The sequence below is a fragment of the Charadrius vociferus genome, unplaced genomic scaffold (genome assembly GCF_000708025.1).
Source record: "Charadrius vociferus isolate BGI_N301 unplaced genomic scaffold, ASM70802v2 scaffold385, whole genome shotgun sequence".
NCBI classification, from domain to species: Eukaryota; Metazoa; Chordata; class Aves; order Charadriiformes; family Charadriidae; genus Charadrius; species Charadrius vociferus.
In genome coordinates, this window is record NW_009648925.1 from 3,202,835 (window position 1) to 3,229,619 (window position 26,785).

At 38.9% G+C, this 26,785-nt stretch overlaps 1 protein-coding gene across 1 annotated transcript; it reads left to right on the top strand.

Moving 5' to 3' along the window:
* Positions 1-5,834: 5,834 nt before the first annotated feature.
* PTPLB (protein tyrosine phosphatase-like (proline instead of catalytic arginine), member b) lies at positions 5,835-21,414 on the top strand. The gene is made up of 6 exons (XM_009887271.1): positions 5,835-5,953; positions 6,339-6,357; positions 11,221-11,309; positions 17,273-17,394; positions 18,053-18,231; positions 20,409-21,414. Exons 3-6 carry the CDS (start codon positions 11,262-11,264, stop codon positions 20,489-20,491), a joined length of 432 nt encoding a protein of 143 aa, XP_009885573.1. The 5' UTR covers positions 5,835-5,953; positions 6,339-6,357; positions 11,221-11,261; the 3' UTR covers positions 20,492-21,414.
* Positions 21,415-26,785: the final 5,371 nt, after the last annotated feature.

Below are 26,785 nucleotides of genomic sequence, written 5' to 3' on the forward strand. Positions count from 1 at the left end.
CGGCGCGGGGCGCTGGGCCGGAGGGAGCGATGAGGTCTCTCTGTGGCGGTGTCCGTCCCCTGCTCTGTCCCCGTCCTCCCCCGCCTGCCCCAGCGCCGGGCGGAGGCGCGGTGCCGTTCCCGCTCTCCGTCGTGCAGTCGGGGGTCGTCCTTCGCGCTCTCGATAACATTAAAAACCTCCAAGCGGAGCCCTCCCCTGCGCTTCCCGTGCCGGAGGGGGGTCTGTCGCGCCTGTGTGCAGGGTCGCTCTGCGTGCTCGCTCCGCCATGTGCCGCCGGGATAACCCGGCGCGGTGACGGGTGCGGTGTCCCCTGCCCGTGCCGGGCCTCTCTGCGGCCGGTCGGCGCCCGTCGCCCCCTCCCCGGCGAAGGCAGCGCAGCAGCACGGGTCCGCGTTCTCTGGGATCTGCTGGAGTTTAGAATTGACACCTTAATTTGCTCCGCGACTGTTCTCTCATCCAGGTGGTTGCGCAGATCGCTGTTCTCACCTCACCACCTCTGTGGTGTGGACTCCAGAACTTCCCAGTAGCGGGGAGAACCTAAACGCAGGGAATTTATCCATGGGGATAGTTAAGAAGGCAAAGCTGCTGCCCTTTAAGAGCCCTGCGAGGTTTCCCCGTAAGCCCTTCGGCTGCTCTGTGCTTGGGGTGAGGTTGAAGGCTGCGGTGTGCGAGGTGTGAGCTCCTGGTCCTGCCTGATGCTCCGCTCTTGCCCCGGGTAGCAAAATGGAGACCTGGGCCAGTTGGTGCAGGCTCGGGTGTGTTCTTCGGCGCAGAAATAAAAATAGCGACAACTGGGGACTCTCATTCGTATAAAGGAGACTTTTTTCTTTTCTTTCTTTTTTTTTTTTTTTAAGAGGCTGTAGAGTCTTATTGGAATCCAGATAAAAATAAAACCATCTTTTGAAAGATTGAGGATATTTGGGTGGGAGGAGAAAAGAGCCTTTAAAACAGATCCTGAATGAGCCTGTTTTCCGCTAGATAAATCCTGGCGGGTGAGGAGTCTGACAAACAGACTAGTCTCACTCTTTTTGAGGAAGATTAGTAAAGAATTAATATAGGTATGATTTATTTCAATAAGGCAATTGGATGTGATGATTCGGGTCCTTGCTGGTGGCAGCTGGTGCTATTTCGTATTATACAATAGTTACACCTAGGCGGAATAAAGGCGGCTGAGAGGGGAGAGCGCAGTTTTTGTAAGGTGCTCGTGATACCCATTACCCAATAGGTGTGTTACTGGGAAATGGAAGTGCTAAGCAGATTTATGGCTTCATGTGATACTTGCAGGGTATTTCACTCAGAGGGGAATGATATTTACCCACCAGTTTGATAAAAATTAATCTCTTTTTTCAAAAATCTTAATTACATGAGCAATACAACGCAGTGCAGGCAGTCAGGAGGGCTCTTCGGTTTTGTTGGGATGTCCCTGAACAATGTTAAGAAGTTAAGCTCTCAGAGCTCTTCTTAGAAGTAAAAGCGTTTGCCTGTTCATTGAGCTGCTCATATTTAATTCCCTTACGTTTATAAAAGATCTCAAAAATCTGGGGGAGAAATTGCAGTATAAATGGAATGTTTCTTTAAAGGTCCTGAACCTTTTAGTTCCTGAACATAGGAAATTTCTATTTCATCAGGAGAAAAAAATTAAAACAAATCCAAGTATTAGAAACTCAGAAATAAATAGCATAAATCTGTATTTAGTTTCCCATTGTCAGGTAAACCTTGATCATAATGTTACCTGTTTTCCTGATTGATACCAAACGTCCTAGAAAATTCTGGTTCTTTTGGGGGAGGTTACCGAGGGCTCTGACTTGGCTTCAAATGGGTGAGGATTTTGCGTTTCCCTTGGACACTGCTGAAATGTACAACATTGAGCTGAGGGCAGAGAAAAAACTCGATTAGTTATTTTCTTCTTTTTAAAAGACTTCATAATAAGGCAGTTTTTCAGGAGTTGGTTGGCAGAAACTCAGTTTTTCATATGAAAAGATTGATACACAGCTGGTGGCAGTAATTAATTACTGTCCCTGTGTCAATCAGTGCTCAGACTTAGTTTCTCAGAGAGCACTGCCTTGAAAAGAGAATAGTGAAAACACCAAAAATTTGAAGGTGCCCAGATGATGAGGTGATGCTGTAAAAGCACACAGGATTTTTTAATTTCTTTTTTTATTTGTTTGTTTGTTTTGTGTTACAAAAAGGTGGCTTTTAAACTAAGGCACACAACAGCTTTTTCATGGAATAAACGGGTAGTAGAGTAAATGTTTCAAAATCATAGTTGCCTTAGATGTTAGCTTTATTTAAAATGGATCAAGTAACAATTGAAAACTCGTGGCATTATTATTGTATATACTTTGCATTTATCTTGACTTAGCTAAAGAAAACATTGATTTTAAAAATAATAGATCTTGTTTCTAATTTTATACTGTAGTGCATGTAGTATATGGATCCCTAGTAATACAATACTTTTGCGAGAGCAAGACAGTAGAAAAAGTCTATACCTGTGGAACCCTGAGTGAAGCCGCATACGCTTACCATTTGTTTCATGTTTGGCTGTTAAGGGACTGACATGATACAACAGGGAATACTCAGTCCCGCAGTTGGTTCTCAGCTGTACTTGCTCAGGGTTGGTTTTTTACCATGGATGAAAGCATTAAGATGGAGAAAGCATTGCATCTTTCTTCCCTTGCATTCAGTTGAACTCTTATTTTCCTGTCACAGCATGAAGTCATGTAGTCGTGCCTGACCTGGCATAGGAAGCTCATTCTGGAGGCATAGATGCAGCATAGAAATTATTTCCTAAAAACTGTGGTTCACTGAAATCACTGAGTAACGGTGGGGAGGGGGGGTGGGTGGAGAGGGAGGGCATGCTGAGTGTAAATGTTTGATAAGCTGCTTTAAAATATGATTATGTTTCTTGGTTTTAATCAAGTGCCGTAACTGACTAGTACTTCTGGGTAGAAGTAGCTGATGGTGGTACAAACACTGAATTTCGAAAGGATTTCACTCAACAAGATGGATCTTAATAGCTTTTGAACTTGCAAAGGTACATGTTATCAGTGTTGAGTAGTGTTCTGGGTTGACTTTCATTGTCCACATCTTCAGTGACTGGTTGTTGAGAGTCAAAGTACACCTCTGCCTCTTCGGGTTCATTCACTGCATAGCTTTGCTGTATTTTCTTGCATAAATGATGCAGAACCACAGCAAACTTTGCATAAGAAAACACCTTTTTATAACTTGTAAGAGAAATAAAGCAAATTAATCTGAGGACCTGAGTATAAAGCTTGCTTATCAAGTCTGAGCAAGTGAAAGTAAAAATTAAATTTTGTGTATGCAGTATTTATTTTTCTTAGTTTGGATTAATCAAAGAGTGTAAGAGTCTAGCTTAAAGTTTACGTGCATGGCAGTGGTAATTCAATGAAATATAACTCCAGCTGGTGTATCTGGTAGACTTTAGTGTCTAGGTCAGAGAAAGCTGCAAAAACGAACTTGCAGCTTAGCTTCCATGTGACAGTGGTGCCTTTTGATGCCCTTTTAAACCTCTCACCAAGTTTCTTCTTCACTTGATCTTCCTTGCTTTCACCTGCTCCTACTCCATTTTCTGTAGTCATAGAGGGTGAAGAACTATTTAAGAATCACAGAAGCAGGACAGGTACTAAAATCTTCAACACAAAGTAGGCACAGCTTTTAATTTTGTATAGATTAATACTTTGATATGTAAAAAATGTTTTTTGAAGGACAGTAATTTTATTATTATTGGTTGCCCAGAGAGGTTGTTGAGACCTCATCCCTGGAGGTGTTCAAGGCCAGGCTGGACGTAGCCTTGGGCAACCTGGTCTAGTGGGAGGTGTCCCGGCCCCTGGCAGGGGGATTGGAACTCGATGATCTTCAAGGTCCTTTCTAACCTAGAACATTCTATGATTCTATGATTATTGAAAGAGAGTTGTGGTCTTTGGGAATGGAAAGTTATCCGGTGGGGAGGGTGGAGATGAGCCAAGAGGCTGGAGCTCCTCTGGGAGCCCCGTACATCACCAGTTGCTCAGTTAAGGTGAGAACAGTTTCCAGGCACAACCAAGATCTTGTGCAACCTGAGAAATTGCTCAATTCAGCGAAGTTTCTCAACTAACACAGAAGATGAGGAAAAATAGAGAAACTTGACAGATATGAACAGGGCAGTGTCAGTCTGCGCTGGTTCAATGCTCTGAAAGAGAAGCAGTCGGTGCTGCAAGGGAGAGTCGTTAATACTGTAGTGCTTACTGGTTTATTCTATGCTGCAGTCCAAATACCAAATTAATCTGATTCTTTCTTTGTAAACAGCAGTTACTTGGCAAATGTTTGTCTTTGGGTTTCACAAGACAGCTTTAACTGAAATAACTTGTCACTACTGAAAAAAGGGAGGGCTTGTTTCTCATTGCCCATTTCTCTTCCCCGTTCCTACTACTTTTCTTTGATGCTCGTCTTCTCAGAAGTCCAGGCAGAAATGAAACAACTATTTTTGTTGTTGTACTAACAAATGTTGTTACGAACACAAACTTGTATGCCAGAGTGACTTATTGAAAAATCTGAACTTTACAGTGTATTTCAAACAACTGCTGCATTTGGGACAATATTTGTATATACTTCATAACACCTAAGCTAATGTGGTACTTGTAAGCATTGGACATGCTGTAAATTGAGGGAATTTCTTCATTTTCCCAGTTACAAAACCACAGCTGCCGATAGGGTAAAAAGCTATTGCGTAGTTAAGGGATTTTCTGTGTGTACACACACTTCCACTGAGGTGCGCCATTGTTAGCGGGGCACCTGGTGGCTGTTAGCACGGGCTTTTTAACAGCACTTCTGGGTTTGGAGGGAGGTGGAGGCAAAGTAGGATGGCGTTAGGAGTAGCTGAGGGCAAGACAGCCAGGATGAGCCTGTCAGTGACAAGTTTGGGAGCTGCTGGTAAGGATTCCCACTTCTTGTTGACCAACCCCTTTTCCCCCTGTTTGCCATGAGCAAATGGAAACGAAAGTTAACTAGAGATGCTAATTTCAAATGAAAAAGTGTTTGACCAGGGTGTACCCACCTTTGTTTTGTGGCTTGTCCGAGACTCCACTGAAGAATTTCTGAGGTTGTGGGCAAGCACCAACTCTGGACAGCTGTGGTAGTGAAAGATGTTACTGCATCGGCCAGGACTGGAGTAAAAACTTTTAGGGTTGCTTCCTAAATTACCTAAGGGGAAAATCAGCAGGATCAATAGGTCATATTGTTTATAGTATAGTTGCAGTTATATAGGCACTACTTCTGTAGATGCATTTGTTGCTTAAAAAGGAAAGCTGGAACAAGCATGGCCATCGCTGCCTTCAGGGCTTTAGCAGGCTCAGTTCTCTTGCAGTTACTTATCCATAGCTGTTTCTCATAAAATATACGCTAGCAATTAAGCTTCTGAATCTTAATTGTTTAATACTTCTTTAAGTTACAGTATGGTGAGAGATCTTTGACGAGCAGTAAATGGTTTTCTGCTTAAACGAAATGAAATATGATGCCAGTCTTATTTAAAATGTCACCAGTGCCTTCCATAACTAAATTAAATACAACTCACTGAAAATTAAACTCAGATTTTAAAGATACTGGTATCATGTTCATGCTGAAATATGTTTTTAAAAGGCATAATATTTAACATTGATAAATTTGCAGAGAATCCAAATATTTAATGTTTTCAGTGTTGCACAGGGTAGGCAAACAGTATCTCTCAGGACAGTTATATACCTGTTGCTTTCTCAGATATTGGAAGAGGGATTAGGGATTTCTTTGTATTTATGTTCTGCTTAATGTCTCCTTATCTTAGACTTTTTTTCTCTCTTTCAGATGGCTCGTTATTGCAGTTGGTCTAGTTCGAGCATACCTGGCTAAAGGTAGCTACCATAGCCTTTACTATTCAATAGAAAAGCCCCTGAAATTCTTCCAAACTGGAGCTTTGCTTGAGGTAGGTGTAGTCTTCTTCCCTGGAGTTACTAATATTTGCACAAGTGTTTTGTTTAGGAGAAATAAGGCAGCCTTTGTTGAACAGTGCTTTCTAGGTACCTGTTTCTTCATGTATAGACTTTATAGAGTGATTTCCAATTTAGCATTTATAGAATGATTTGAAGGTAAATGTAAGAAATATGCCTCACACAAATGTTGAATCTTCCCTTTCAGCAAGCGGTGAGGGAGCTAACTGTCTGCTATTTAGCTTGGGCAGCAGAGCTAAATAATAAGCTTAATCTTTGAAATACAAATATTGAATCTTAAGCTCTTGTGATAGAACTAAATGTGTTTCTGAATTGTTTCATTTGAAATGTTAGTGATTTGAATTTTTCTTTTTGTTCTAGATTCTGCACTGTGCATTTGGTAAGCTTGCAAATTTTCAGTTTTATTATTTTTATAGAGGACTGCATTTTTAGCAATGGAAATCAGCATGGAAAATGTTATGGTCCATGAATTGCCAGATTTAATTCTTGCATAACTCACTAATTTTTGCTTGAAGTACATTCCAATTTTTTACTAAATAATTTGACAAGTTAAATCACAAAAAGGAATAGAGTGTAACAGGTTTTCAATTACTTGACATTCTATTTTTATCTAATTCTTTCCAGTGCTACAAATATTAGAGCAGTTTATAAATGTTTTATAGTAGATCATTACTCTCCATCTCTACATCCTATAATCTGTACTAAGCTGTCTTTCCTCCAAAAAATATTTCTAGCTGGAAGTAATTTAAAATCCAATAAAAAATAACATTTCAAGCACTAGAACTTTGCCCACATCCATAGAGCATAGATACACGTTGTAAAATTAGGAAGGGGTAGCCATTCTTTATCGCAGATTGGGCTGTGCTTTAATGGAACTGTTTAGGAGAATAAGAATTATTTAAGACTTGACTCAACAATTCTTGTTAGCCTGTACTTATGGGGCTTGTTTGTTAGGCTGGTAGCAGGAACTCCGTTGTGTATAAGTGGCATGGGGTCAGTAGCAGTGTCACGGTTCAGTCAACCCGAAGAGCCTCATGTCTGAGTAACAGGATTGCATCTTGTCTGGTTTGTTAGTCATCATGAGCAGTGAACAGTTTGGCCTCAGACTTTGGATGTTTTGTTCATAGAATAGCTGATGTTTCACAATCTCTGCGAGATCAAAGCCAATGTGCTATAGAAGGGAAGCAGTGCCTGTCTGCATACCTTTGCTTAACTCTGATTTTTCTAAACAATCCGGTCTTCACAAAGAGACAGTCTTATTTATGTCCACGTAGGTGGTCTTGTGACTTTAAACATGAGTGTTTGTGCTGCTATCTGAATGTTTGCCATTTAAAGAGTAAGATGGCATTAATGTTCCTAAAGCTGCAGCTGCAAACCTGCTATTGTTCACGTATTGTACAAACTATCTACATACTGGAGGGTGTATCACTATGGTACAAGTAAGTTCATACTGAATTCCTGTGAAAAAGATATTATTTTTTTTTCCTGAATAACCATAGTTTGAAAACTTAAATGAAATACATAAATTTGTCAGCAGAGGGCAGTCTAATTCTGTAGTTGACAAAGCAGTTCTGACCTTCCTGAATATCTGAAAATGTTATTTCATAAAGGACAACTTGTAGACCTCACAGATCATCCCGAGAAATGAATGATCATATACTCATATTAATGTAAAGGCTTCTCAGAGTAAACTATATGTATCATATAGTTGCCCGTGCTGCCGAGGTATTCCTTCCAATACTGTTTTATTTTACTAAATCTCAGTTACTGTTTTGTCCCAGAATAAACCATACTGTTAAAACATTTGTCAAAAATTAATAATAAAGTGTGAAATTTTTAAAGTCTTATTTAACAAGTGGCAAGAAGGACAAGTTAAATCTCGGAACACTGGGCAAAAAAACTTACAAATAAAATGCTATTTTACCATCCTAAATCTATAATGCTCTACTGTTTTCTTAAGCTAAGCTTGTGTGCAGATGCTAATGTTTACTGGTACTAAATCTAAAAAAGAGTGTAAAAAAAAAAAATGGATTATCTTTTCCTCACACTGTAGTGTATATGTCCACACAAATCGGTGAATAGCAGGAGAGAGTACTGGGTCTCACCTTCCAGGCTGGTGTAGAACAGTAAAAAAGATGACTTTAACAGCCTGTCTGTGTGCAAAGCTAATAATCCTGGCTCAGCTGATTTGAGATGTGGATCCATTTAGCCCATGTTATTCTCAGTCACACAATTTAATATTAGTGAAGAGAGCCATTAGTGGAATGGTGCAACATTTTATACCATTATAACTCTATCTTTTTGCTTTCCTTAACAAAGTTTTTTTTACCAAAAACCCACTTATTTTATTATAACTGCTCATGGATTATTTTTTTCTCTGTTAATGGAAACATTTGTTAGCTAAATAAAATGAGGGGTTTTTGCACAGCTGGATACACCGCCACTGTCTGCTGTAGTCCTCCTGACTCTGGTAAAAGTTTTTATGCAGGGAGAAACAGGAAATTTGCAGGTTACTTTGCCCCTGCTAAACTAATTGCTATAACTAGAGCTGTAATTCTCTGTCAATAGAGGAGCTTATCTGTGACAGATGGCTGTGTGTATCAGCATAACTTTTCTCTCCACATCTTTTCGGCAGAATCTGTAATGTTAGCATCTGTGAGGCAAGTTCTTCAAAATACGAAGATTGATAGGGGAACAGAAGTTTGGCATGTGGCAAAGACTTAAAAAATGAGGAAGGAGAGCTCTACATAATAAGAGGAGGTAACATGTAGCCCAGAGACCAAGAGGAGAGACTGAAGGACAGGCAAATGCAAAGTGAACATACAATTCCTTGACTTGTGTAGCAGACAGAATCCAAGTGTATGAGTGGCATTGATAGCGTGGAAGAGCTTCTGCCTGGAGGAACTTGATATGGAAAGAGGTGATAGAGGCCACCAAAATGAAGAAGCAATAGTAGTACAGGGAGTTTGTGAAGGGAACAAAGAAGAAAAGCAAGGCTTTGCTGAGCACAGGCCCAGCCTACAGAATCACTACAGTACCAGCCTTCCTATGGTAGCGATGCTTACCAGTAGCCCTCTGGTAAGCCAGTCAGCACTGGCTGACTTTGCTTTAGCCTGCTCAGTTAGGAGGGATCTGAGGGCTTCACCTGTAAGCTATGCATACAGCCTGTTTTGGTTGACTTTCCTAACTGAGCAGCCTAAAGCAGGGATCTGAGGGCTCCACCTGTAAGCTATGCATACAGCCTGTTCTCCGTCAGGAGTTCCCTGGGAGAGGGAAAGCACTTGGGAGTTGGAGGATTTCCTGCTGGAGGTGGGGGGCCTAGTCCAGGATCTGGAAGGGGTCTGGGCACGCCTTACTTGCCGCTTGATTCTGGATCCAGTCCCTAAAGGGGGCCTACAGGAGAGCTGGGGAAGGACTTTTTACTAGGGCATGCAGTGACAGGACGAGGGGGAATGGCTTTAAACTGGCAGAGGGCAGGTTTAGATTAAACATTAGGAAGAAATTTTTTACTTTGAGGGTTGTGAGGCACTGGCACAGGTTGCCCAGAGAGGTTGTTGAGGCCCCATCCCTGGAGGTGTTCAAGGCCAGGCTGGATGTGGCCCTGGGCAACCTGGTCTAGTGGGAGGTGTCCCTGCCCATGGCAGGGAGGTTGGAACTCGATCTCCAAGGTCCTTTCCAACCTAAACCATTCTATGATTCATTCTATGACCTGAGCCCTCTGTCAAGCACTGCTCTAGCATGTGTAGTTTTGGATAAGTGGTGACAAATGTTTTTAAAAATAACAAGTTTAAAATTGTCTGTCGGGTACCTTTTCAGTGCAATGAGTAAATAATTAGAGGCAAGTAAAGTTTACATAAATTGTAGGTGGTGAGTCGCTTATTTTGATCTCCTGTTTTTGGCATAGATTGGCATTGTCTTGGCTGGAATGAAAAAACTTGTTTGCCTTACTTGTGAGAGAAACTTGGATGGTTCCTACACAGTCTTTTTGGGTTATTTATAGATTCCTTTGCAAGAACATTAGTTTATCTTGTTTAGGAAGGGATGATCTAAATTGTATAAAAGAAAAGTTCTTCGATATTGTAGGAGTGAGCCTTTAATGAATACAGACTGTGGGATTTTATGTTGTTGTCTGTGTAACAGAAATTCTGTCCTGAGGTTTTAAAAGAGAAATTAGTTTATGAACAATATGAAATAAAACTGAAAAGAACTGTGTTTGTAGGATTTTTTTTTCCCTTTTTACTCTGAAAGCGTACTTCAGTACACTTCAGTTCTGTGACTGAAAATAATTCTAATGAAATTTGCTTTTGGCTTTTCTTATTCCTTCTTCCTCTTCCACTTTCCAATTTGGTCTTTACATCTTTCTGAGGCTGTTGTGTTGCTTGCTGTGATTTGCTTTGTTTTAGAAGCACTTTTGACTGTGTATTAGAAGCTGCAACTGCACTTCCATTTGTCGTCTTCATGCTGTTGGAAGAAAATAAAACCTTGTGCTGTTAAGTTTAGAAATTTTGTGTAATCTTGCAGTGTAAAACTATTTCTGCTCTGTCAGACCTGGGTGTGTAGGATCCTTCTCGTGGCAGTTTAATCAGCACCTTGGAAGTTGCTTAGGAGAACCAGTGAAATCTGCTTCCTTGAGAAAATCTTTAAAATGTCTCTGTATCTACCAACACATCAGCTATCCCTTGGGGTTTTTTTGGTTGGTTGTTTGTTTGTTTTTTAAAAAAAAAGTTGTGTTTCCACGGAGGGATTATAAACTTTGTATCTATCAGAATATGGGCTAGGTCAGTGTTTCTTCAAAGTTTCTTCTTCTACCTTTTGCTTGCTGTTTTTTGGGATATACTGTGCAAAACATCTTTATTGGTTTTACTTTTTAAATCACAGCAATGAAGAGTATCTTGGATAGTTTAATCAAACAGGATTTATTTGGAAGACTGTCCCAAAAGCTATTTGATTGAGGTTGTCCCATCTTATTCAGCTGTTTTGTGTATTAAGGAATGTGCTATGATTGCAACAAGACCAATTACTTTTATTTTCATTTTGATGCACAAAATCTTGTCAGGGGATTGCGTTGTATTAGGCTGTATAAACACACCACAGGACAGAATTTATACTCTCAAATAAAAAAAAAAAGCTTTTCTTCCAAAAATTTCAAATAACTGGACTTTGGCTTAGCTGTGTTTTATTTCCCCACCCCCACTTCCCACCGATAGTCAGGAATATTTACTAATTGCGAAATATCTTCCAGGCATTGTTCCCTCTTCTGTTGTTCTGACTGCTTTCCAAGTGATGTCAAGGGTTTTCCTGACGTGGGCAGTAACACATAGTGTAAAAGAGGTAAGTTAAGTTACAAAATATATATAAAAACTAATGACCCATGGTGAAAAGCAAGTGTTGATTGCTGTCTTATTCTCCTTAAAATTACTTCCGTTTGTATCACAACAGGAATTGTTTATGTGAATTTTTGTGGATCAAAAGAAATAAAAATAAATCTGACATCATCTTTTCTTGATAATCAAATAGACTGAAAGGTATCTAGCTCCTGAATAGATTTTGCAGTCCTTACTGAAAGTTAAAGATGTTCCAGTGTGTAATATGGAACCCAGAATTTGGGACAGCATTCTAGTATTGATCTCACTATTCTGTAGTTAATAGCAAAATCTCCTCACTGCCCCCTCTTTCATACAAAATTTGCTTTCTTTTACCATGGCGTGTGGAAGCTCCCCGGCAATTGTTTGTGCACAGCAATGCCTGGATGTTCTCCGTTACCACTTTCCAGTATAATCTTCCCTCTGTCCTTCATTCATTTTTCTTACATTCAAGCGCAGGTGGGTTTTGGGGCCTGCGTGTTTTTTCTCATTGCTTACCACGCCAAATATTGCTGTACTTTATGCAAATCTATGCAGAATCTTTTGGAAGCAATTTTATTTGAAAATTATTCCTGACAGTTATTTTAAAATCTAAACATGCTTTAATTGATACAGATCATGCTTACTGACTCCTTCACATCATCTGAATACCTTGCAGTAGCCCAGATATGCCACATCTCTGTTGTTACTTTAGCCAACTTCTCATTAAAGAAAAATCAGTCTTGATGCAAGTGTCAGCATGACTGCCTGAAAAAAGTGATGGTTATCTAATGTCATTATATGCATAAGATCTTCTGTGATTTGACATGGAGAATGTCTCAAGGAGCTTGTCTCATTATAAAGTCTTCAGGGCAGCTGCTTTCTCTTCCTTACCCCAAACCTGTAATCAGAGCATCCATCCACATGTAGAGTAACATAAGTCACTGTAGGTTCCTAGAAATTAACAGCCCTTTCTGATACTATGATGCTTGTTCATGTGGAGCCTTAGCTTCATGCTGTTTGAAGCAGAGGAATGTTATTTTTCTCAATAAACTCAAAATCTTGTAAATACTTATCTTCTATATGGATTTCACTTTTGGTGCAAATAAATGTACTCTAGTTTCTTAATTCACTGGAGATAAATTCTAGATTTTGAAAAAAAAAAAAGCTGTAATCCCAAGATAGTAGATTTTAGTTACATATGTAAATATTTTTAAAGAAATATGCCTGTATTTGTGCTTGTTACCTTTATAATGTTGGGGTACCTGGTACTTCATAAAGAACAGTGATAATCTGTTTTTATGAATTGCCTCCTGGTTTTGAAGTAACCCAAATGTTAAAGGTTGGATTGTGTAGATTAGAATTATTCCATGTGTTGTCTGTTAGACATCAAAAGGAAGTCTGTAAAATGATTCTGGGTTAGGTTTTTTGAAACTTATGCCCACATTCTCACCAGAGAAAACCAGCAAAATGGGAGAAAATGTGAGCAACAAGTTCAGCCTAACATTCAATTTTTAACAAGGATTCTTTCAACAATATTGCACGCAGTTTTTTTCCTCGCGTTTGTGTGGTCTTTTGGTTAAAGTCTTGCGAGAGACTCTATTATGCGTTACTTATTTTTAATGTCTTAGAAAGTGGGCATAAGAATGGTAAGGATGAGAAATCCCATGATGAGTTTTTCACCTGTGACTTAGAGCAAATAAATCAAATGAAGAGGCTGTATTCTGACCCCTCCCCTTCCCCCCAAGCAGAGAGCATGCAGTCTCACCTGGGGAGATGTATTGAAAGTGTCATGAGTGTTCTACTTTTTCTAAAGGGCTGTCCGCACAAGTGAGCTCCATGGTGAAGTCCAGGATTAAATTCTCACACAGCTTTATGGAACTTGTAAGCTATGCAGTTGCATGATGAGGTTCTTGTAAAATAAAACACAGTTTTACTCTTTAACTTTTTGAGTGAGACTTGTTCAGTATCTTGCTTTTCCAGACTGCTTTCATATATAATACAGTTAAAAGAAGAAACATCTGTATTGCATCCCTCCTTTCTGTCAGAATACACTTCTAGATATGTGATGTGATTTGGAGCATGCTTCTTGCCACTAACATGTTTGTGCTTTTTGTTGAATTTAGTGCTGATGTGTTGTTAAATTCAATATGAAAGTATTTATAATGTTAAAGCATGGCAAATGTTAAAGCATTGCACACTTCCTGGGGTAGCAATGAGATTCCCCTTACCTCCACCATATGAGTAGCTGTTAGCTTAGTGGAGGAGGGCCTGGCATGTAATACGGTACTTGTAATCGTTTTGTCATTATGTGAGAAAAGAATCAGTTTGGTCAATTTTACTGTTTCTCCTACAAAGGAGGGAAGAAAATGAGCAGACCGGCATGAAGGGCTAGAAGAAAGTAGGCATAGAACAGAAGGTGCCCTTCAGTTGGAAGTTGTCTTTCTGAATTTGTGTGAACAATGAGATCATGTGGTAACATCATGGCAGCCCTTTGCAGAGTTCCGTTCTGATAGATAATTCTGCACCCAGTTCTGATGGGTAATTAAAAAATGGCGTCAGCAGTGATTTAATGCTTATCCAATTGGGTGCAGTTACAGATAAGTTGCAGATAAGTATGGTGTATATTTAGAGGAACCTTTCTAAAAGAGACAGTCAAAAGGGGTGGTGTGAAGATGACATGTACAGCATATTGAGCTGGTAATTAAGACTCCAGTATCTGCAGTTGTGAATTGACATCTTCAATCAGCAGTAAAGCATACTTGAAGAGGGAAGAACATCTTAATTTATGATATGTTATACTAAGGTGTAGTAAAAGAAGTCCATGCTGTAAAGTTCAGAACTCTAAATGGGTGAGTGCAGTTGAAGAGCCTGATTCATCACTGCTTTACATCTATGTAAAATACCAGTAATACTGTATAACACAACTGTGAGGCCCTTTGTGCCTACTGTGAAGCTGCCCTTTTTTCTTTTCTTTTTTTTTTTTTTTTGATGTATGAGAGAACTAGCACTCTGGAGGGAGGTCTACTCTTTCATCATTACAGTTGCATAGTGCTGCTGGGTTTACTCTTCTGCACTGGATTGCTTAATTCTGTGTTTAGCTGAAATTTTCTGCAAATAATTTGTCAAACTAATAGTCTTAACGTGGACAAATCTATTGAATTTGTCTTTTCACACATAAGGAGAACAGTAAAAACCTCTCAGGTTTTATTTTGTCAATTTCCAGTTCTCATCTTTGCACCTTAAAAGGGTGTGGATTCTCTTACGTTTTAAAAAACATTGTTTGCTATTCATAGTATTGAAGATATGCTAAAATATATTCAGGACCCTCCTTGATGATAAATTCATTTGAAATGTGCTAAAAAAATTACGCCTGTGGTATTATTGACCCTTATTAAAGGCAGTTGGACAAATAAGTTGTAAATAAAGTGTAAAATGTGCTTTGACTTTGTCTAACACCTTCAAAGACAGGCATGAAGAAGTAGAGGAAGAGAAATTGAGTTCTGAGGGCAGCATTGGACTTTGTGGTTTATTAAGGGTCTACTGTTTATTGGCTGTACTACCCCCCTTATCCTCAACTTGGAAGAGGAACGATACAAACACAGCATTAGCAGTGCCTAAATGAGTAAGGCTCTGGAGAGACTGTGTTGTAAATCCGTTCCCAGGGGTTTGATAATGTGCATCTCGGGCATCGTTATTTGAAATACTGAAAAATTGTCAGTCCTCAAAGAGATGTTCTAATAGTGACAGAATTCTGACAGATCTGTTAGTGTGTAAGAAACATACTTTTTAATGATGAGCTGTGGCATATAGTTAAAATATGATGACAAAATGTGCAGTAGTCTTCTGTTCCTTACCGCACAGAATGGAACTATTCAAAAACTGTATAGGTCGCTTTTGTATGAAAACTACCACCAATTTCCAGTATTCTTTCTTCCTTAAACAGGGACACAAGATATAAAGGCACAATCAGTGATTCTTTAAGTGACCTTAACAGAGTTGTATGTGTGTGTCTTATAATGGTGTGAACTGTTTTAATAACTTCTGAACACAGTTCTAATATTAAAGTAGATGGGAAAGACAGACCTGAGAAGGCAGTGTTACAGAAGTCCTGTGATAGAACTGGATTGTAACTGCCAGATTTTCTACTTCTACGTCTATCATTCACTGTTAGTTTCACAGTTTCTTGTCCTTGCTTGTGTTCTTGGGTGCTACTTCAAGCTGCAAATTTTTGTTGGTTGGTTTTACTGACTTCCGTAGTTGGAGTATGCAATGCATAGGTTTAGATGAACTCTCTAAGCTGCTACTCCTGATTTGACCAGAAGATGCAGCTCTAGAGTGCTTGTGAAGCTTGTTGCTTGTTGGGAACAGCATCATCTGTGAAGTGCTGTTAACTTTTTCCAGGTTGAGAACTAAGTCTTGCTTATAAAGCAGACCCAAACCAAGATTTGGATCCTGTAAAAATAGGTTTGGTTTCTTCTCTGAAAATCTTCACACTTTTGGATTTTGTTTTTTTGTGGTGATGTAAGGGAGATTAATATGTAAGCAAATTATCAGAGTTTCATATGGAAAAAGAACAAGGTACATTTGCTACAAAATGAAATGAAAGTACCTTGAAAATCTTATACGCAGCATAACATAAATTAACAGCAGCTCTACATTCCAGGATATCCCAAAATTTCTGTATAAATCTTTGTGGGTTTTGTAGTCTGTAACAGAAGGGCTTTTTTTATGAGTAATCCTCATGAGTGTTTTTACATGCAAATATATGATCAGTCCCCTCCTGTTAAAAGGTTTCTGATTGCCCATTTATTTTCTTGTTCCTTTTTTTGTTTGTACATGTACTTTGCCCAAGATGAATAGAATGTACTACCCCTACCTACTGACTTCCTTTTCCCTTTTTTCAAGAGTTGGAGGAAAAAAGAAAATGCAGGCCCCTGTGGTTGAGCTCTTTTTGTTCCCACGGTCCGCTGAATTTGGGCTCAAGGTACTCAGACAGCTGAGAATTCTGTTGAAGGGGAGGGAAGGAGTGGGAGGGCTGCATAAAAGTGTTTGCTCTCTCAAGAGTTTGTAGTGCAGATATGTGACCCCATATACTTCATCAGTGTTATTCCATCTGAAACTTAAACCTCATAATTATACTCCCCAATCTAATAAATCTAACAATTCATTTTAAAATACATGCTTTTGAAGATTAATCTTCAAAGTATAAAGGGAATCAAAGCTGGTTCAGTCGTGTGTCTGAAATAAAAGCGCTAACAGGTGTAAAGCAGTGAAACATAATAATACCTTGAGTGTAACGTTAGAGTTATGCTGGATACAATAAGCAGAAAAAGGAGCAAGGAACAGTGAAGTGGGTAGTTTTGAACCTTACCCGAGGTGAGACAATCTGAGCTTCTGTTTGTTCTCTCCTCCAGCCCATGCCTTGGTGTTAGCTATTTTGCCGCTCCTCTAAACTAGGACCCAGTTTCTCATCTGTAGAGAGAGGAAAACAGTGCTTCTACTCAGAAGTAGCACGGACTAGGATCAGAATATAAAATCTGAACCAGGTATCAAGTATTAGACTAATCTGTTAGCACCCTTTCTGCTTGCTGCACTAGGAAGCAATCATAGGACTGAAATAGAAGCTGGTATTGTATAGGAATGGGAAGAGCTATGAGTCGTTCTCAGCATTTCAGGGATATCTTATACTAATTTACTTTAGAATGGGCAATCTTAAGTTATGTGATCACCAAGCAGAGCTGTTCTTAAGCCACTAGAAAAATAAGGAGCATGATAAGAAGGGGTTTTTATTGTTGTTACTAATGTTGCTTTTAAGCTCATTCTTGGAGTCTGTTCTCTAAAATGACGCAGTAAAGCAACCTGTGGGAATTGAGTTCTTTGAGGTTTTCTTGAACCTGGTGAGTAATTAGTAATGCTTGAATTCATATTGAGCTTTTTTTTTTCTTACAGGTACAAACTGAAGATAGTGTCCTGTTGTTTGTGGTGGCCTGGACAATCACTGAGATAATCCGTTATTCTTTTTATACATTTAGCTTGTTAAACCATCTCCCCTATCTCATCAAATGGGCCAGGTAGGTGGCATAATAGGAATCATAGCCTTAAAGCACTGATTCGACAGGGATATTTATCTTGTAAAATAGTTACAGTACAAAAAATTAGATTGTACCTTGAGGTAATTGGCCTGTATGTGAATGTGACTTCCTAGCTTCTTTCCAGCGTATTTCTGGGTTAAAAAGATCTATAACATTGTACGCTGAAAGAGTAGTTTGTCAGAACTCAGTTCCATTTACAAAGTCATTGTGTTTATCAACCTGACATTTAATAGTAAGGGGTAACAGTAAGTAAACTGACATTTAATAGTAACCCTTGAATCTGAGGGTTGTACTTGAAACAATCTGTAAGCTCATTGATTAGTATCAACTGTGGTTGACCCCATTTTAAGTAATATAATGACCTCTACCAAAGAGTTCAGAAATCAAAGTGTGTGGGAGGTGGGGGAGAATAGTTTTTAGATACTTTTTAGATTCTCAAAGCTAATCTTTAAATAATTCAAACTGATTGCTGATTTGAATATTTGCATTGCAATAATGTTCACACTTTGCTGTGCTCTAATCAAATAAGAGCTAAGGGAAATAAATACTGAGTTGAGAATTTAAAATTTGAATTTAACAAATACTTCATCAGAGCTTGTCATAACTTTTAATCCTTTCCATAAATGTTTTGTTCTAGGTACACTTTGTTTATAGTATTGTATCCAATGGGAGTCTCAGGCGAGTTACTCACAATATATGCTGCATTACCCTTCGTCAGGCAGTCTGGCTTGTATTCCATTAGTTTACCTAACAAGTACAATTTTTCTTTTGACTACTATACATTCCTGATCCTGGTTATGATCTCTTACATTCCAAGTAAGTATGAGTTTGTTAGTTTGTTTTGTTGATTATTTTTTTTAATATTAAAAATTGTGACAGGAAAAGTTAATAATTGTGGGATTAACGTACCTATAACTCACTAATTTTGCAGAATTTAGAAAATTATCAAAGGAAAAGTCAGAGCTAAAACTGCAGGGATTGCCTTCTACCAATACCTGCAAAACAGTAACACATGTTCTTTTTCTAACACTTACAAATATTAAATAATGGTGGTACTCCTTGGCAAATGTTGACATCTTCATTATTATTTTTTTCCTCGATTTACAGACTTTCAGGAGAACAAAGTTAGAAACAGCCTCTTAAAATTGAATTCTTTATCAGGAATAAGAACATTGCTTTTGCATTAGTGGGTAGGGAACCATTTCTGTTGCATTAACTTGAATTAACATAATCTCTGGTTGATGTTTCTATAGATGGAATGAAGATTTCATTTTGCTGCTTTGAAATGGGGAATAGGAACATGGAAGCCTTTAGCAAATTTAAATGTGCAAGTAAAGTCTAACATGCAGAATAATGTAGTGATGATGTTGCTGCTGTTAGCTTTCTCTGCAGCTGTCTTTATATGAACCTTGTTGTTTGTGCAGAATGATAAACCATATTCAGACATTTAAATTTCAGTAGTGTTGATGTTTCTATAACAAGCATTTACACTTCCAGTGCACCATCTTGTAATTCTGACATCAAGGTTCTTATTTTTTTCCAGCTGTTCTTAAAAAAAAAAAAAACAACCAACAAACAAACCAAACAACAAAAAAAAACCCAAACCACTTTTCATGCATTTGTTTCTCTTTGTCGCCCTCATCAAAAAATGGTGATGTTACCAGCTCAAGCAGCCGGAATAATATCTTTTGTTTGTTTTCTTTTTTTATTATTTTTTAACTATTATTGTGAATTGGTACATTAACACTGAGAACCAACTGCTTGGACTCAAGCAGTCTTAGGTGCCTTTTCACATGAAGGTATTTCTGTGGTGTTCCTGAGATACAAGAAAAGCAATGTTCATTGCAGTCGTTGATTGCACCATAGTTCGGTTGTTCATTCATAACAGCTACCTATGCAGGAGTTATGCCTACTGAACCCACTGAAGATTGTGAAAATTTTGGGAATGTTAATATCACAAGGAAAGCAAGCTTTGAAAACTGTTGTTCAAAATTGAGTTTTTACATTCTTGATAATTGCATCTTACCATTTAGCTCACTTTAAATATCTAATTTAGTAGTTGTCTGCCAAAATTGTCATCTTGCTAGAAAAGATGTCATTAAATTCTTTGCATATAATGGATTACTTAAAGACTTCTAATGGAGAAACCACGTAGCTCTGTATTCTGTTATGTCTCTGGACAGCTGTATTCATTCCCTGACACTGGTGGAGTGAATCACGATAGGGAGGAAACAATCAAGAAATGAAATACAGAGTAAAGAAAGCCAAAAGAAAAAATGTTGACCTGAAAAAAACATTTAGTACACAAATTAAATAGACTTTGGCCTATGTTTATGACAAACGCTCTGCATGTGTAATTCATATAATTTAGGCTGATGCTGACCTTGTTTAATTTTCATTTGGTTCACAAAGGTTTAGTGTCTTATGACAATTTTAGCTTTTGCTGTTTTTGTTTTTCATCCCCTACTTTGTTGTTCTGCAAACATACTGTGTAATGTTGTCTTAGAAATAGTAGGAAAAGCTTTGCACGGAGGATAAAGAGAGAAGAGATGAAAGAGGCACCAGTTTGTATAGAGTTTCTTAGATCCTGAAAAAGTGACACTAGAATTAAACAGAAAAAGTGACACAGAAATTAAACAAATCTGGAAATTTCATTCTTTCAGAAGGACCTCTTTCTCCCTGCAATGTATTATCTTTCTATCGTGTGTGTGCAGTTCAGGACACTTGCCATCCTGCTTGTACGTGCAGAGTTAAATAAGGCATTTTGCACTTAATTAGAAATGTGATTGCTTTAGCAAAAAATAAATAGTACCTGAAGCCTAAGGACAATATCACTTATTCTCCGTAAAGAATAAAAGGCAATAGATGACTTGAGTGGAAAGTGGATAAGCATGTTTTCTTGTAATAGACAATTGGTGACCTTGAGCATGTGACTGTGCATCTTACATTGACATGTAAGCCTCACTTTATACTTAAGTCTGTTTTCTCTTCAGTCTTTCCTCAGCTGTATTTTCATATGCTACATCAGAGGCGAAAGGTACTCTCCCACACTGAAGAACACAAGAAGTCAGAGTAATTCCAACTTTTTCAGAACTTTTCAAACATCAAAATGCTGCAGATTTTCAATACCCAACACATTTATAAAGAATATACCAGGATAAAATAAGTCAGAGGTAAAAGACCAATATTTTAGCAAGAATACCCAATAAATCTGAATTCACTGAAATTCCACAATGTAAACATTGAAATAATTTTCAGCTTGCAGTGCTTCAGAAAACTTTTAAACTTTGTATGGCTTGGCAGTTAGCCTTTTCCTTAAACGATGTGCTAAATGGTTTTCATTTATTACTAAATGCCTGAAGGTTGCAGTATGAGTGATGAAGTTGTACCCATTAAATGCTTGAATTGGGATTATATTACTGATACCTCTTTTTTTAAGTGCTTGACTGCATGCCAGAAACTGTATGTATTGCTATGAAAGCAAAGAATAGGCTCTGGAATACTTTAGGATTTTGAGACTCCAGTGGACAATGTAATCTGGGCAAAGTGTTTGAATTTAGAAAGGTAGGCTTTGCATTTAAAAGGTGATGGGAACAAGAACAGGAAACCATTTATGGGAAATGAAGGGAATGTGGTTATTTAGGAATTTAAACAGTAGGGTGTTTGACCAGAGCGTGTTCTCTGAAGATCTTGTTTAAGCTGATTACTCAAATGCTAATGTTAATTCAGAGGCTATAACGCTTATCTGAAACATTGAAACTCCTCTAAGTACTGCATCCCCAGATACTTTTTTAAATATTAAAAAAATAATACTAACTGTAATATTTCTAGTGATATCAGTAATGAATCTAAACATTATAAGGAGGCAGGTCACCCAGAAACAGGTGCAGTTCTTCCTTTTTTACTTTAAATTATCATCTCTAATCACTGTCCACTATATCAGTGGTACTCATCTTTCAGTGTCGAGGACTACTTGGTCTACTGTGGAATCATTTGAGGGCCTTTTTCCTCAACTTAACTTTTCTCAAGTGACTAACGCATATCACTCTAGCACATCCAAGCAGGCAGTTCCAGGCACTCAGCTTCTGAAATGTTGCAAAGTCGTAAACTCCTTCTTTGAAAGCAAGTTATCTCATGTTACATGCTGCTTTTGCAGATTGGACAAGCCTTCCCTCATCTGTTCTTTTGAAAGAGCAGAAGACCATAGGAAGTTCAATTTTCCGAGGTGCTTTCTCTGGGTTCTCAGGCTAAGCCTTGCCTTGGGAAGGTAAAACAGAATAGGAAAGAATTGAGAAAACCTTGTGGTGAGGCAGAATGCGCAAATGCTATGTGAGCAGTGCCCCAAGCTACGAACAAACTGTTGATGGGGGAAGGGGGGAGGAATGGAAGGGAGAAAGGGAGCAGAGAAATGAACAGATACCCAAGCAAAGGCAAAACAAAATGTACATTATGGTCTTTGCTCTGTTAGGAATTGCCAGTTGAATAGTCCTGTCTTCACCCAGTCAGAGCCACTAGACAGCAACACAAGGGCTTCTCTACCTTGCCTCTTGTAACATGATTTAGTGCATAAATAAGGTTTGACCACTGCCATGGTACCTGCAATACTATTCTCGTGCTCTGCCTGCCAGCACCTCCCCCTGGATGTGGCCCATTTCTTTGTCCCAGTTGCTTGTGCTTGAGGCATTGCAGCTCTCCCTAAACATAGCCAGTAAATACTAAGGGCACAGGCTCTCTGTTCTAGCCCGTGCGGAGAGCTGGATTTACAGTTATTCTGGTTTATGTTTGTCAGAGCTATATTTAAAAAAAAAAAAACAACTTTGCATTCTTCAGTAATTTCATTTGGCTCCATCAAAAAGTCCAACAATTTTCCTAATGCTCAGTAACACATATAACATCTTTCCTGTTCAACACAAACAGGACTATTGTAAGCAGGGAGAGGGTAAGAGACAATAATGATCTTTGCTTCTATTTTAAACGTTTTGGAGACAGTTATTGGCTGTAATCAAAAATGCTACAGCAATATACAATCTCAAAGTGGTTTTGTTTTCAAAGATGCAACAATTCCAATTCATTTCTCCATTAGGTTATGTGGTGCTTTGTTGCAGTGACCTCAGAAATGTTGCATTTTGCTGAACTCATTGTTCAAAATTGTAAACTCTCACCTCTGAACAGAACATCTCCTTTTGCTTATACTCGCTATCAAAGGAGTTAGTGTCAATATTCCTGAAGGATGTCATCTAAAAGATCTGATTTCCTGATGTACTCAGGTTACTGGATATTGTCGATGCTCAGCTCCTGAACTTTTCTTGATTGGATTTCTGTGCCCAAATGAAAGACTTGGTTTCAAATTTGTTGGTCCAATTTGGAGAAAAAAGTGGCTGTGTAATATTCCTATGTACTAGATAGCATTGGCACTACAGAGAAGCAGAGAGAGCTGCCAGTAGGGAGGAGGCTTGTACAACCGATGTCTTTACTGAATAAGCTTTGTTATGGAGTATTTACTTTAATGGAAAATATTTACCACACAAATGCAAATAAACCACAGCCTTTTAAAAGAAAATGGAGTTACTTTTCCTTTTAAAAGAAAAAGAAATTGCTTTGATAGTAAGAAATCTTATCAGCAAAGTTGATTTAACAGTTATATTCTGAAGTATGAACACGCAGTTAGTATGTACAAAAATTCCAGCACTTCAGCTTGCAGTGCCCTTTCATGCTTAGCTTCCATGGAAATCACTGGAAGGTGATCTTGAGTAAGAACTGTAGTGCGATGCCCTAATACTGTTTGGGGTTTGCCCTAATACTGACTTCGGTCACACATGTGGGTGTTTTTCTCCTCATAGAATAAGGACAAAATTCCCCTCATCTGTCACTGAAATTATAATGTGATTTATGTGAACTTTATAACAGAAGCTTTGATTAGTACTCTCTGTCACAAATCTAGCGGGGTTTTTTTCCCCCACAGACTATTTACTTGGCTTGCATGTTTTCTGTCAGCATCACCAAACTTCTGCAGCAGACATGTTTTCTGCTTTGGTAGTCTTTGTGTTTTGTGCACTGGCTCAGTCGACAATACTTTATGTTCTACCATGCCGGCCTTGTCCAAGTTAGTCATTGCCCTCTAAAAGACCAAGGTTCTTACCAGTGTATAGTTTACAACTGGAATTGTAGAAATGTTCATATTGTAAATTGCAGTAAGATGCAGGTTACGGTGCAGGTAAATTGTAATTTTTCACAATGTGATGTTTCTATCAAAGCTTTTTTTAATTTATCAGTAGAAAGGTTGGCATTTGTGTGGACCAATCTGCAATGTCATTTTAAAATCTTTCAGCCCAAAATTTTCATGAGTATACATCAAATCATACATTTTGATGTATATTTATGTCAGTGAAATTTGGGTGAAAACTATATACAGTCATTTTTGTATTTTTTCTATGTTGTGAAGAATAAAATTGTAATTTTATAAGTCTGATTCACTAAGATTATTATAAGTTAAATGTATTTTTTGTATATTTAGGAATCGGGTATTACCTGGAGCTCTGAAAGATTAAGCATAGAATTTTTATGCATGTTTGGAAGATATTTCTACTTGATAATGCAGTGAAATGGTTTGTATGCTAAAATACGAGTCCGTGTTGTTGCCTTGTGAAATTGATTCTGTGCTCTCTGCCTGGATTTGGCCTACTGATCAATGATACTAATTGCTATAATCCAAATAAAATAATTCTGACCAAAATATGTTGTATTGTTACTATTTAACGAACAAAAGCAGAAGCTTTTAAAATGTGAATTAGGGCTGTATTTTTATTCATTTGTATATAATGTGTACCTTGCAGTTTACAAGATTTTTTTGGCATAGGTAACTTTTGAGCTCAAACAAAAATAATAAGCAACTTGATGCTCTGCTTTTCGCTTTTAAAAGAGGTACTCACAACTTCTTGAAGGATCCTCAATAGAATGCGAGCTCTTTGTTCTCCTGTTATCTGTACTCTAGATGGTGATGTTTTTCTACAAAAAACCAAAATCGTTGGAGTATTATAAATATAGTGGAATGCTTAACTAATGCAACAGACTACTTTGGAGTTCATTTGCTAAATATAATATGTCTGCTGCCACGGCAATGTTCTTAGCATTTTTAACACTTCCTGAGAGAGACTTAAATACTGTGTCTAGATGCCATTTATGCTCATAAATAACAAGTTACAATCCTCTAATAGGAACTGAGTAGTAATTGCAGAGTGAGAACTATTATTCTAGGCATATGCTTGTCATAAGATTGTACAACTACAGTGATTTTTTTGTTTGACTGCAGAAGGGATGAAATAATGTTGCCGTGCCCAACATCAGCACATGTCCTACGCGTGATAGCTGTGACTTAGCACTACTGTGTAATTGAAAACTTCTCTTTGAGATGTTATGCTGTGAAGAGTGGTGCTGAGCTCCATTTGTGCCTTAGAATAACTATTACTGGGTATTTGTCTGTCTTCTTTGCATTTTGAAAGCAATTTTAATTACATAGGGTAACACTAAAAATTCTGAAAAGCATAAGGATTCTGTGTTTGTAACCAAATTAATTTCACAATGGTATATAAGGCTTATCTTAAATAAAGCATTGGCAATTCTTGACATAAGACTTGAGGAAGGATCTGTGCCGGTGTGCTGAGTATAAAATAAAGTGTGAATATCTGTGTGACTGATTCTAGAGTTGGGATTGATTGATTCAAGCCAACTGACTGCCTGGAACTTCCATTCAATATCAAGAGGCTTTTCAATTCCACTTCCCATCTCTGAAAACAAATATTCTTCCACACTTGTCAGAAGATTAAAATATTGTGCTGAGAGAATTAATAAAGCTTCTGTGGTGCTTTCTGAAGGCTACCTTGAAGCAGTTGGAATTAAAAATGTGGGTGGAAAATTTAAAACTCAATACTGCTGGACATTGTTTTCCATAATACTACTTTCATTTACGCATGTGAAAGATCCTAAAGCCCTTTTCATGTCTTCACAAATTAGTTGGGCATTAGTATTAGGAGCCAACAAGGAGAGGTGCTATGCTGAACCTTGTTCTCACCAACAAGGAGGGACTGGTGGGGAATGTGAAGCTCAAGGGCAGCCTTGACTGCAGTGACCATGAAATGGTAGAGTTCAAGATCCTTAGGGCAGTGAGGAAGGCACACATAAAGCTCACTATCCTGGACTTCAGGAGAGCAGACTCTGGCCTCCTTAGGGATCTGCTTGGTAGACTACCATGGGATAAAGCCCTGGAGGGAAGAGGGGCCCAAGAAAGCTGGTTAATATTCGAGGATTGCCTCCTCCGAGCTCAAGAGCAATGCATCCCAACAAAGAGGAAGGTGGGTAAAAATGTCAGGCGGCCTGCATGGATGAACAAGGAGCTCTTAGACAAACTCGAACACAAAAAGGAAGTCTCACCTCTGTGCCCAGCAAGATCATGGAGCAGATCCTCCTGGAAACTATGCTAAGGCACACGGAAAATAGGGAAGTGATTGGTGACAGCCAGCATGGCTTCACTAAGGGCAAATCATGCCTGACAAATTTGGTGGCCTTCTGTGATGGTGTTACAGCATTGATGGATAACGGAAGAGCAACTCACATCATCTACCTGGACTTGTGCAAGGCATTTGACACTGTCCGCATGACATCCTTGTTCCTAAATTGGAGAGATGGATTTGATGGATGGACCGCTTGGTCCATAAGGAATTGGCTGGATGGCCACACTCCAAGAGTTGCAGTCAACAGCTTGATGTCCAAGTGGTGATGACTGGTGTTCCTCAGGGGTCAGTACTGGGACCAGTGCTGTTTAACATCTCTGTTGGTGACATGGACAGTGGGCCTGAGTGCACCCTCAGCAAGTTTGCTGACTAAGCTGTGTAGTACAGTTGACATGCTGGAGGGAAGGGATGCCATCTGGAGGGACCTGGACAGGCTTGAGAGGTGGGCCTGTATGAACCTCATGAGGTTCAACAAGGCCAAGTGCAAGGTCCTGCATGTGAGTTGGAGCAATCTAAAGCACAAATACAGACTGGGTGGAGAATGGATTGAGAGCAGTCCTGAGGAGGAGGGCTTGGGGGTGTTAGTTTATGAAAAGCTCAACATGAGCCGGCAATGTGTGCTTGCAGCCCAGAAAGCTATGTGCATCCTGGGCTGCATCCCTAGCAGCGTGGCCAGCAGGTTAAGGGAGGTGACTCTGTCCTTCTATTCCGCTGTTGGGAGACCCCCCACCTGGAGTACTGTGTCCAGCTCTGGGGCCCCCAACATAAGAAGGACATGGATCTATTGGAGCAAGTCCAGAGGAGGGCCATGAAGATCGAGGGCTGGAGCACCTCTCCTATGAAGACAGGCTGCGAGAGTTGGG

Coding starts and splice junctions, on each gene's coding strand:
- PTPLB (XM_009887271.1), top strand. CDS start 11,262: ATGTCAAGGGTTTTCCTGACGTGGGCAGTAACACATAGTGTAAAAGAG. Junction 17,395..18,052: donor TATCTCATCAAATGGGCCAG/GTAGGTGGCATA, acceptor GTTTTGTTCTAG/GTACACTTTGTTTATAGTAT. Junction 18,232..20,408: donor TATGATCTCTTACATTCCAA/GTAAGTATGAGT, acceptor TTTTCTCTTCAG/TCTTTCCTCAGCTGTATTTT.